Here is a 12,627-nt window from a genome sequence, read left to right on the forward strand (position 1 = left end):
GATATATATGATCCCTGGAGGTATTTAAGAGGTGAGTGGATGTAGTATTTAGGGATGTGGCTTAGTGGTGGGCTTGATAGGATTAGGTAATACGTGGACTTCAAGATGTTAAGAGTCTTTTCCAACTTTAGCGATTCTGCAGCTCTGTGATTTGCATGCTGCTGACAATACTCAATGAAGCCATCATGTATAACAATAAAGTGCATTTCTGGAAGGGTCATTCCTGTAGTTCCTGATCTTATTTCTGTTATCAAACATGGGGTGTAAGTTAATGCAGCTTTCTAAAGCTGGTGAAGCTGTGCTGATTTCCACCATCCTTGTATCTGGTTCTGTAAGTATCAAACTATTGCTGTTCACTGTATGCTTTTGTTATATCTCTTTATTAATACTGGGAATATGTTTAGCTGGCCAGCTCTGAAAGTGTTGTGTAATAATTTAAGTACTCATCAAAATTTGTCTTTTTTTCCTTTTTGATGAATGTTTATCTCTTTGAACAATTTACTGAAGTTGATAAAATTTTCAAGTGCTTTATCTTTCTGAAAAGCAGGGCTACTTCAGGTATCAAAATGGGAATGCAGTTGTTTAATCGTGGTTACAACAGGAACCCAGACAAAACACAGTGTGTTTTGAAGGGTTTTATTTCCCTTTTTCTCTCAATGATATCAACATGCTTAAAGAATATTGTTTGAGCCTTGAGTAGGTACATTCTTGGAATCTCACGTTGCCATTTTTTTGAGGTAGTTTTATCCCTTCTGCAGTGTTTCTTTCTTTAACAACCATAGTCTTTCAATTTTTTAGGGTGGTGGATTAACAATTTAGATGTCAGAGTGAATGACTAAAATAAAATGAGAAAAAGCCATAAGAGCAGGAAATATAAAGGGAAGAGGCATCATCATGGATTCTGGAAAGAGATATGGCAGGCGTTCCTATGTGCCATGTAGTTAGTTGGGCTCAGGTCACCTTGGGGAGACAGAAGAAAATGCCTGTAGCGATCACATTGTTCTTTTTGGTTTATATCCCATCATCCTCTCCAAGCTCTTCATGTTGCTCATGGGCTGGTGTTTGTGATGCCAAAAATGTTCCTTCTCTCACTTTCACAGTAAGAACCAGTAACAATTCAGAGCAAACAATTCCTCTTTACTCAGAAATCTATTGTTTGTACAGGCAGGATCAAACTTGTGATTTGTGGTGTCATGAAATAGGCACTCTTGCCAATTGTGAGTAAATTGCTACAATTTTTTATCAACAGGCTGTTTTGTAGCCATAATTCTTCTCTTTGTAATGGTTCAAGGTGGAATCAGCAAAGCGTCTCTACACTAGCAAGCATCCTTTATATAGATTTTATTTTCTATTCTTTACAGGCTTCCTTTGTCCTGTGCTAGCTAACAACCATTATGATACAATAATGGATTTCTGTTTTTCATAATTCAGTTTTTCATAAAAGCTTTTACATTGTGTGATTGTATGTAAGATGCAGGCTTTAAAACCAGAGATAAATCAACATTCATGTTTTTTCCTAGTTGTTTTGGTCCAGAGCATCCCAGCAAATAGATCAGACCCCAGTAAGCTTCTTCAGAGTTTCAATGGAGAAGTTGTCAATGAGTTATTCAGTGCAATCTGCCATGACGGTCACAGTGACCTTATCAAATCACTCTACACAACTGTAATTTGTCATACACTGAGGCAAGAAGAAACACAAGAAATAATGAAATAATCTTCAAATGTACTGTCATATAGTGATATCAACTCTTTCTCTTTACCTGCAACCTTTTCCTCACATTACCACACCACATCCTCACTAGCATTCAGAAAGAGCTCTGTTTGAGATTATGCTTTACAAAAATCTTGTCCAACTTGAACGGGTCCCATGTGAGCTTCTTGTGTGAGTTTAGTCCATTAGCTTGTACTGCTTTTCTTGTATATGGAAGAGAAGAGGATGGACAGACATGCTGCACATGGTGCCTTTGGGAAGCCCTAATAGCTTCTCGGCTACAAACAAGGCAAGTTGTCAGTCCATAAGCAGTTTATATCTGCCTAGTAAAATTGTGGATTTTAGCGGTTATTTTTTCCTGGAGGCCTTTTATACAACTGAAGCCATTGCTTCTACTGGCACTGTTAAATTAGGGCAGAGTGGTTGGCATAATTTGAATGATAGAGCTTAATCCTGATTATTGGAACAACAAACTTTGAGCCATTCAACAAGGGAAGTACGTATTTTGATACCCAAGGGCAGAATAACCCTGTGAATTGGTGTGGGCTGAGAGCCAACTGATTTGAGTTGCAGCTCTGCTGAAGAGGATGCAAGGGTCACAGCAAACAGGATTGACTGAGAGCCAGTCCTGCACTTGGGTTGCAAATAAGGCGAACCACATGCTGGGGTATGTTAAATAGATGGAGACTAGCAGATTGAGGGAAATAATTTTCCCCTTCTACTGGGGGCTAGTGAAGCTGCACTTGCAATATGTCACAAGTCTTACCCAAGTGTGAGATGGTCTTTGACAAACTGAAGTGAGGGCAGCAGGTGGCTACCAAGAAAACAGAAATGACTGCTCTTCTTTTTACTGATCGCATTAACAAGCTGCAGTGGCCCCGATTAAAAACAAACAAACAAACAAAAAACCCACAAAAATTACATTTTTGATAGAGGATAGTGCAACACTGGAACATGTCATCCAGGAAACTCACAGAAACTATTGATGGATGTTTTCAGAACTTCTGGAAAGGTCACGATTGCATGATCCAGTGTTGGTTATTAACACCGTGCTTTAAGTGGCACTATGGCTTCTTCCAGAAGCATGTCCATAACTCTCCTGATTTTGAATTTAGCTCTTGGGGTAGCCAGGAGTCTGTGCCTGTTGGGCTGCGAGAAGCTCCCCATGCTCATTTGGCCACCAGAATCAGGGTAGAGATTTAACTAGTTCTAAAATGGGCACTGGACATTGCATGATGTACAGGTGGGTGTTCAAATAATGAATTCAGAAAGTTTGCCTTGTCTGCAACTGTGTTGTTTAATCCAGGCTTTACCTACCAAGACTGCTGCCCTGCCACTGTTATATCCAAGTCACGTGCTGGTCTGATGAGGAGAGAGAAAGAAACCCATCTACAGCTCATCACTTAGTTGAGACTAGCACTCAAGTGGATGGAAAATGCTCTTATCAATCTACCTCAGCTATTTGATTGTGGTTGTGCACTCGAAACTATTGTGTGAGGCCAGTACTGGCTCAGCCCAGCAGTTCAACCCAACTTTTCATTGAGCAAATAGACTACCACTCATGCAGGCTGAAGGTCATCTCGGTGGAGGTGCAGAGGACATTAAGACAGCCCCATTCTTCCTGAAGCTGGGTACAGGAGCTCATCTTATTTCTGTGCTCTATTTGACCGAGACATTAAGCTAATTTGTTTGATTTCCAGCACTGGAGGAGCAGAGCAGTATGGCAGGAAAGGTGTTGTGCTTGTACCAGTCTCAGTTGTGATGCAGGCAGTAATCAGTTCCTCTTAAAAGCAGAAGCTACACACAAGCTAAAGGGAGGAAAAGCAAGCAAAGAGTTGGTTTAAGCCTGCTGTCAGCTAACAGCTAGGTCTGTAACAACAGCAATACACTTCTGATTTTTTCCAGGCATAGCAATTTCAGCTCTAGCTTCCTTGAGCCCAACCACGAGTACTGCTGCTTCTTTTTGGAAAAAAAGAAGGAAGGAAAAGAACAGAGCTAAAACTCTTGTATGGCTGGATGTTAGGCTCACTTGGTTTCCTGTGCTGTCGGTTGCCTTTTTCCAGCTAGGACCTGATGTACCATGCATGGTTACCAAGCCAAAGTGCAAAGGTTGGATATCAGAATTGTGATCTCTTGGTTAATGCTTTTGTATTGTCAGCTGCTGCTTCATGATGCATCAGAGTGGAAGGAGGAAACTCCTGCAGTCAAGCTCCTGTTGCAGTCATGAACATGGTAGTTTTACTCTGATGGATAACTAAATTCCACCATATATATTCTCTCTCTCACTCCCACTCCATAAATGAAGAGAGGGAGAAAATGTAATGGAAAAGGTCTCAAAGGTTGAGATAAGGATAGGGAGATCACTCAACAGTTACCAGCATGGGCAGAGCAGACACAGCACAGGGTGGTTATAATGATTTACTGTGTATTCCTAACAGATCAGAGCAGAGGGAAACTAAAAGCAAAATAAAAACACTTTCTCCACCCTCTTCTACTTCCTCTCCCCAAGCAGTGTAGAGGAATGGGGAATGGAGGCTGCTATCAGTCCATAACACTGTTTCTGTCTATGCCCACTCTCTGCCCTTGCTCCACATGGATCCCTCCCACAGTGCCTTCCTTCTTGAATGGATCCCTATGGGCTTCCCACAGGCTTCAACTCTCCCAGCACTGCCCCAAGACAGCTTAATACCATGTGGCCCACCCTTAAGGCATTACTCCACAAGGATCCCCAGGGGGCAGCTCTTCCAGCCCTCCCGCCCCATTGCAAGGCCCCTCTCTAGGATTGCAGCTCCAGCCCCGGGCTCTCGATGGGCTGAACCACTTTCAGGCCTCATTCATGACTGTACTATGGAGAACTGCTCTCTGAGGTGCCCATGGGCTGCAAGGAACTGCTGCTCCACACTCAAAGTACCTCTGCCATCCTTCTGCACTGACCCTGGTGCCTGGAGGGATGTTCTTTTCACATGGGGTAGATACTGGGCTCTACTCACCAAGGCCACACCCTGCAGCCCCTCTGCTACCAAAATTTGCCTCCTAAATCCAACACAGTGAAGTAGCAATGAACAGCTGAAAGGTATTTACAAGATCCTTCTCTTAACTTTCCCCAGCCATTCAGTTTGCATTGCCAAACATGGCTTAACACAGCATGCTGGTTTTCATTCTTAGGCTGCGAGCCTGGCTGGTAGGAAGTATACCCAAACCATTAAGGGATAAACATAGAGTTTTACTAGCCAAAAATACTGTGGGAGCTTAACGCATGGGTACTGAAATATTTTATACAAAGTAGAACAATTATGAATGAGAAGATTTGTAGCTCACTGATTCAGTTTCCCTTAAATGTGATAGAAAGGAGATGCGGTCACAAATTGGCTCAGACTGAACCAGTCTGAATACAGGTCTTCATTGAATGCTTTCATCTCGTGTGGTGAAGCTGGGAATGAAGTTTCATCTTCTGCAACTTGACGGGTTACCCTTTGATTTCCTTGTTGTGTCTGACATGCTCAGAAATGAAACATATCATTTGAAACAAAACTTTCTAGCTCAACTTATACGTAAGGAGTTCTTGACTTCTGATGTGCAAAAAGTGGATTTTGGCTTAATACAAGCCAGTATTTGTTTCCAGTCTTTTATTTTGACAAATCATTTCTTTGTAGCTAGAAGGGTGTGCTAAGAAAAGAACAGAAATTATAGGAAGGGAAAGAGTAGCTTACTGTAAAAATCAGTTGACTGAAATTGACCTGTAAAATTATTTTCTATGGCTGCTTGTGTCTTGGAGTTTCTCAGCAAGAAACTTTGGGCTCTGTCTGGGACTTTGATACTATCACATAACATCGTGATAACACATTATATACAGCTCTATGTCTTCAAAGCAAAACAAAACTTAACGAACATAGATATCTTGCATTGGACATCCAAAATCAGTGATTTAAAAAGAAAACACTTATGTTTCAGTTGTTCAGTAGAGAAGATGTGTAATAACACACCTTCATCCCTCAGTTTTTTAAGAAAATATGCATTTTTGAAGTGTTTGTGTGCTGCGATGATATGAGACTTAGAAAAGCCTGCCAGGAAATTATTAGTTTTGCTTTCAGAAGAGAGTTTGAATATAGATAAAGTTTATGTCAAGCAACAAGGAGAAAATAGAATGGTTCTTTAGTCAGCACCAACCAGCTAGTGAGCTAGTGCAAGTGTGAGGTAGGAGTCCGTTGATGATTTAACTAAATATTTAACAAAATGGGCAGACAAAAGCCTATGTTCACTTCAAGAGCTCTTCCATCAAATTAGGGTGGGAAAACCTTTCTCATCTGGGCTGCTTGTAGTTCTTGGAAATGAGAAATTTGGGCACCTACCTGCCATTTGAAGAAAAGTTTAGTATGTACATAATGTAGAACATTAGAATCAGAAATGGTGGAGTGTCCTCCAGCCACCTCTTTGAGCTGTTTTAGGGTATGTTAATAACTTCCTCACTGATATATTAGATGTGGATTCACATCCAAGGAGTCAGACAGTACAGTTATCTGACGATCCCCTAGTCTTTGATGAGCATAGTCTGACTTAAAAGTGATGCTTTGAATGTTACAATTTACTGAATTTAATATACATTTATAATCTGTTTCTAGGTGAAGGTTCCAGTACCTTACAATTTCGTTAGAAGATTCCATTTGGAATCTTTTTTGGAACCTTCATTTTGCAATTGGAATTGCTCTTTGCAGTGACAAAAAAAAGCTACCGGATGCCATCACTGCCCCACCAAAATCCCTCTTTTATTCACATAATTCGGAATCCAAAGTGGTTTTGATGTTTTTAATAGGTAGTTGCCTGAAGACTCAATGCATGCTGCTGTGCTCATTATAATTAAGATAGGATGATTTTTCTTCTCACTGAATAACAGCTATTTGCTAACCCAAAGCAAGATGAGTTAAATGAGGCTGTTTGTAGATCGCACTGTCCAGTGGGAGGAGTCCATTTGACAAACTAACATAACAGGTGGTTAGAAAGAAATCTGGTGGAAGTTTCATGACATGCTCACCATTGCATGTGTTTGTTTTCTGTATCTTGCAGGCTGTTTCCAGCTATGTAATGTTTTTCGGTCACATGAGATGGAAATTGACCAGTGCTTGCTTGAGTCCCTCCCTCTCGGCCAGCGGCAACGGCTGGTGAAGCGGATGCGTTGTGATCAAATAAAGGCATATTATGAACGAGAAAAGGCTTTCCAGAAGCGGGAGGGTTACGTGAAAAAACTGAAACATGGAAAGAATCATCGAGTTCGTTTCAACCTTGCCGATATGATACAGGATGCTATTACACATCATGATGATAAGGAAGGTACTTAGTATATGTTAATTGTTTTCTTTTCATGTAGCTAAAAGTTTCATAGCAGAAGCCTCACTGTTCTGTTTACCTTTATTCAAGACAAATACAATTTTACTTGTTGATGAATGTAAAGTGATAAAAGGAGTAATGTAGACAGACGTGCAGTATGCTGTAGCTTGCCAATGAATGAATAAGGAATGAACCTCGGGAGATAAAACAAATTGTCTCTGAGGTTAAAATGCATATAAACTAATGAATGTCAAAAAAGTTAAGACTGTTATCACTATTACGTGTGGCCTGTTATGCCCACTATTATGTGGGGCACAGAATTTCACCCAAGTTACTTTGAACATTAGCTTTCCATTTTTTAGCAAACATCTGGGATAATTATTTCTGGTATTAGTGACAGAAGCCTGGCTAAAGCCATCGTGGTCCTAATCTCAGTGGGTCAGCTCTCTGGATCTGATCTGCTGTTTGTCTGCTTTTGAAACACATTGCCTCAGTTTTGGGTTCGGTTTCCAGTTTCCTTGCACTGTTTGAATCCCTGGTGCAGCTGCTCGCTATCTGAGGAATTTTACATTTTTCTTCTTGAATGCGAACCAAAGCTTTCAGTAAGGATCTCTCAAGTTTTAGAAGTCCCCAGGAATCCCCATACTGTTACATGGGAGGGATGTAAGAAAAGAAGTGGTGCAATGACTTTAGCAACTCCTTTGCAAGTAGCTTCTGCGGCAGCTTTTTGAAATTAACACAAAAAAACCCGGACAGGTGAGCGTCTGAACATAAGTTCCATCAAGGAACTGAATTGCCAGATTTCTATGATTTATCTATTTTCTTAATTTATTTGGTTAGATATAGATTTTGTTACTCACTCCCAAACCTTAATTTTAATGGACATTTGCTATAACTGCCATTGCTGATCATTGAGGTGTGGTCCTATACATTTAGAACTATAAAGCCAATAGACCAAAGAGCCCTTCTCTTAAAATGAGTGCCCAGGACAACATTCATAACTATTACAAATAAAATTAAAAACCTTTCCTTCTGCTCTTATGTAAAAATAGAACATTTATATGTGAAGATCGTTTCTCTGTTCTCAGTTTTTAACTGTCTGTAAAAAACGAGCAGAATACTGGATACTACTGTTAGCATTCTGTAGAAGTCAGATACCTCAGGCTGTTTTTGACATGTAGTTTTCTCATTGATGTGCTGATAGAGTATCAGCAGTGTTTTGTGTTGCACATACTTGGCCATGAGCTGCATCTGAATCAGAACACTGAATTCAGCAAATGCTGAAACTGAACAGCATGAGCCGAAAAGGGCAATACTTTAGGCAGGAGAGAATCAGATGGGGAAAAAAAAAAAAAAAAAAAAAAAAAAAAAGGTTGGTATTCTGTTCTTGAAACAAGTAACAGCCCCCCAGAAGCAAGCAATTCGAATTGCCCAAAGGTAACTACAGGAGAAGTAGAAATACTGTCCTCTTTTGATGCCTATGATCCTTCTGTAGGACTTCGGAACTAGTGTGATTCTTGTCTTGATCTGCAAGTGCTTGTCTGTAGTGCTTTTAGTCAGCTGTTCTGAATTCTCGACCACCTGTAAGTGAATAATGGCATACTAACAATTTTTATCAAGTGAGTAAACATAACAATTAAAAAAGCAAAGAACTGAAATTCATAGACACAGAAACTGCTCTCCTACTACAGTTGCTGAGTGGAACATCCAACCATGACTTTAGTGAATAGATCTACATTAGGATTTCAGTTCAATTAGACATAAGCTTCTGTACTAAATATCATATTCATGTAGTGTGTTTTGTCTTGCTTTATTGAGCATGGAAACTAAATTCCTTGCAGACAAAACTGAACTGAAAGATGTGCTCATACGTGGTGACTACAAACAATAATGCATTTTCAGTCCAGGCTGCGTTTAGTCTGAAGTAATCCTGCTGAAACAACAAGGTTGGGGAAGCTGGGCTTTTGGCACCACCTGTTTCTCTTGGTGTATTTATGCATATTTCAGTCATTTATTCAGCATTCATTATTCATCTTATACCTATTAGAAAACAGTGATGTGTGTGTAACCAGTAAGTTAATTGTGATGGATCCTGATATTTGCACAGAGCATTCTCTGCCTTACTGCAGTTTCACATCAACTGCATGTCTGCATTTGGAGTGAAAAGTGAAATCTGAACCCTCCCCTTCACTGAGTTGTAAGGCTGAAATGACTGCAACATAAGGCTGCAGGTGAGAATGAGCACACATTTCCTGGCTTTTCAAATGCTGCAATCTCTCTTCTAGCACCCGCTTTTTGGTGCAACGACCTACAGGAGGTACTAATACTGCATTAAGCAAGCAAAGGTGGCAGCCAGGTGCTAACAGCCATTAGCTTTCCTTTCTTCTGTAAATCCATGTCTGGTCTGCAGGATGTGGTTGTTACTGCATGGTGTGCTTGTTAACTATCAGCAGCATTCCAAAATAGGCTGTTTTTGAATACAGGGAGACAAATTTTTCTCTTTGGAAAAGTTGTTAGTAATGTTTTCATGATTTGCAATAAACTGCTTTCTAATAAATGAAGATAACTCCTGTCCTGTGAAAAAGTGGGATTCAAACTGCCCGGTAACGAATGGTGTCCCCCAGGGGTTTGTCTTGGGACCAGTGCACTTTAACATCTTTATCAATGACATTGATGGAATTGAGTGCTCTTGTGAGGCCCCATCTGGAATACTGCGGCCAAGTGTGGAGCCTCCAGTACAAAAAAGACAGGGAGCTGTTGGAGAGGGTCCAGAGGAGAGCCACAAAGATGATCAGGGGGCTGGAGCACCTACCCTATGAAGACTGGCTGAGGGAGCTGGGCTTGTTCAGCCTGGAGAAAAGAAGGCTGCGGGGTGACCTCATTGCAGCCTTTCAGTACCTAAAGGGAACCTACAAACAGGAGGGGAAAGGGTTGATAACAGCAGGACAAGGGGAAATGATTTGAAGTTGAGGGGGGTGAGATTTAAGTTGGATGTCAGGGGGAAATTCTTTACAGAGAGAGTGGTGAGGTGCTGGAACAGGCTGCCCAGAGAGGTTGTGGATGCCCTGTCCCTGGAGGTGTTCAAGGCCAGATTGGATGGGGCTCTGAGCTGCCTGGTCTAGTATTAAATGGGGAGGTTGGTGGCCCTGCCTGTGGTAGGGGGGTTGGAGATTCATGATCCTTGAGGTCCCTTCCAACCCTGGCCATTCTGTGATTCTGATCTGAATATTGTATATTTTGGAGTAACCAAGGTGAGAACTTCGTATGTCTTCAAAAGTTCATTTTTGTTTTGAATACAGTTATTTTAATGTAGTCTGAATAATTTCTAGATGTAACTTTCAAACTAGACATTTTGTTTATAGTGAAATACTTAATAACAAGTGCGTGCAAAGGCATCTTACGAGATACTCAAATAGAATTTGGTTCGCAAATACAATTTAGTTCACTGAAGCTGTTGGGTTGTGCCCTGCAGATAATTTTTGGGGCTTGAAGTGCTGTGGCTTTGAAGACGTGAATTCCCTTTGAGGTGTAATGCCTGTGAATGAGGCAGAACCTGCTGTGTAGAATGGATGGGCACACTGGTGTTCGGAAAGAGAACTGAGCAGCCTGAGTGCTTTGAGTTAAATTGCTGGATGTACACACACAGTCAGTGTTGTGATGTCATGTAAATATTTTTGTGCTGCTCTTGCAATCTTTTGGTTGAAATTGCTTATGCATCCTGGAGTTTTGTGGCTTTCAAGGTGTGGAGTTTTGTGAAATGACACTGAAAATCTCAAAGTGAAAATTGGCAGATTCACACAGATTTATTCCAGCTTAACCCTTGGAAGAGAGGATGTGATAATAGATTTGTGAAAGAATAGATTCACCCACAAAGTATTGCAGCTAGGCCTATTTTCTTCATTTTTTAGATCTATTTAGAAATTGTTTGCAAATCTGGGCTCTTAAAGACAGCTACAACTACATATTTTCTCCATTCATTAAAGTGAAGCAGGTTCCAAGTCTGCTTTAATTGTCTTGTCTTCTGAGGCTGTTTGTTGATAAATCCTACAGCAGTTTCACTTGGTTAGGGGTCTGCTTATTAAAAAAAATAAAAATAAAAAAAATGTCTTAACATAAGACTTTTATTATATATATACTCTTTTATTATATATATAGTCTTAATATATTGATTAAGTAGAAATGTGGATATACTGCATGCAGCTCATGCAACTGAGCAACTCCAGCAAGGAGCTGGAGTGATTTAAAAAGGAAAAGATTAAGACCTAGTTTTGAGAGCAAGTTTGAATGTAGCTGTTAATAATTCAGTGAGAAAGAAAACTCATTCTAAAGGTATATATAAAAGCAGATCTAGAATGTGATTTTTAAAAAGTTGTATGAGAAGAATATCATTTGATATGAAAATGAGAACGCAACAATAAAAAAGGGTTGGAAGCAGCTTCCCAAGTGAAAATCAAGGGCACATTTCTTTGGGATTACCTGAACTATATAGACTTTAACCTATTTGGGAATGGTGAGGAAGAGTCTGGTTGAGTAGGCAAGGTAAGTTAGATAAAGTGAATATATGTAAAAATGAATAGGTAATGTGGCTAGTATCAAGGTTCATTTCACACCTGAGTCTGATTGGAATTTCACTCTTAGGAAGTCACTGAGTTTGTTATTCATGAGAAATGCAACATATCTTGTCAAAATTTTTATTGCAACTGATGCTGGGCACCAAACATACCCATACCCTGAATCTCACATAGCAGGGAAATTGTAGCACTGGCTTTACTTTGTCATCTTTTGTTATATTCTCTAACTCAGTCCTTCCTGCCATGTCACCCAGATCATAGGACTGTCAGAATCGTTGTCCATTTAGTGTCTTTATCTTTGCTATGAAAACTCTTTAAGTTGTGAAGCACACGTGACAGATATGTGCTGGTGGGGCATGGAAAGTTAGAAAAAGAAGGTCAGAGAGCTTCAGTCTTTAAACAAAAGAGGCACTTCTGTGAAAATCAGCATTTCAAAAGGGGAATGCAGATTCCCTAATTTAATTATGGCCCGTTTAATCCTTTTCATAGTATTATGCTGGTTCTGTGGCACTTTGTGGTTCTAAGTAGCCACAATACCGAAGTAGGTGGGTGTTTGCACTGATGCTGCATATGTAAGACGCATTCTTGGTCCTTTATTTGGAGACTGAGCCCGGCTCAGCCCTGCTCCGCTTCTTCCCAGCCCTGCAGGGCTAACAGCGTGACCTTCTGCGTTTAGCATAGGGCGCTGTGGCTGGGGACAACCTTCCTCTCCACTCTCTCATCAGGGGATGCCCGGTTTCAGCAGCGGAATATACCAATACTCTAGACCTGATAGCAGTCTTTGAATACCTAAAGGGGAGCTGTAGGAAAGAAAGAACAGACTCTTTAGGATCTGTTGCGATAGGACAAGGGGAAATGGTTTCAGACTAAAGCGGGGGAGATTTAAATCGCATATAAGGAAGAAGTTTTTAACAATAAAGGGCATTGAGGCACTAGCACAGGTTGCCCAGAGAGGTAGTGGATGCCCCATCCCTGGACGCACTCAAGTTCTGTCTGGATCAGGCTCTGAGCACTCTGATTGAG

At 40.6% G+C, this 12,627-nt stretch overlaps 1 protein-coding gene across 6 annotated transcripts in view; it reads left to right on the forward strand.

The window, feature by feature from the left end:
• Positions 1–12,627, forward strand: part of MYO16 (myosin XVI) — a 373,785-nt gene that overhangs the window by 99,363 nt on the left and 261,795 nt on the right. For all 6 annotated transcript variants that reach the window (XM_048957497.1, XM_048957167.1, XM_048957264.1 and 3 more), the window contains exon 2: positions 6,773–7,036. In XM_048957497.1, coding sequence (XP_048813454.1) covers positions 6,811–7,036 — 226 coding nt within the window. In that variant the 5' untranslated portion in view covers positions 6,773–6,810. The remainder of the gene's footprint in view (positions 1–6,772; positions 7,037–12,627) is intronic.

The sequence above is a fragment of the Lagopus muta genome, chromosome 1, assembly GCF_023343835.1.
Source record: "Lagopus muta isolate bLagMut1 chromosome 1, bLagMut1 primary, whole genome shotgun sequence".
Taxonomy (NCBI): Eukaryota; Metazoa; Chordata; class Aves; order Galliformes; family Phasianidae; genus Lagopus; species Lagopus muta.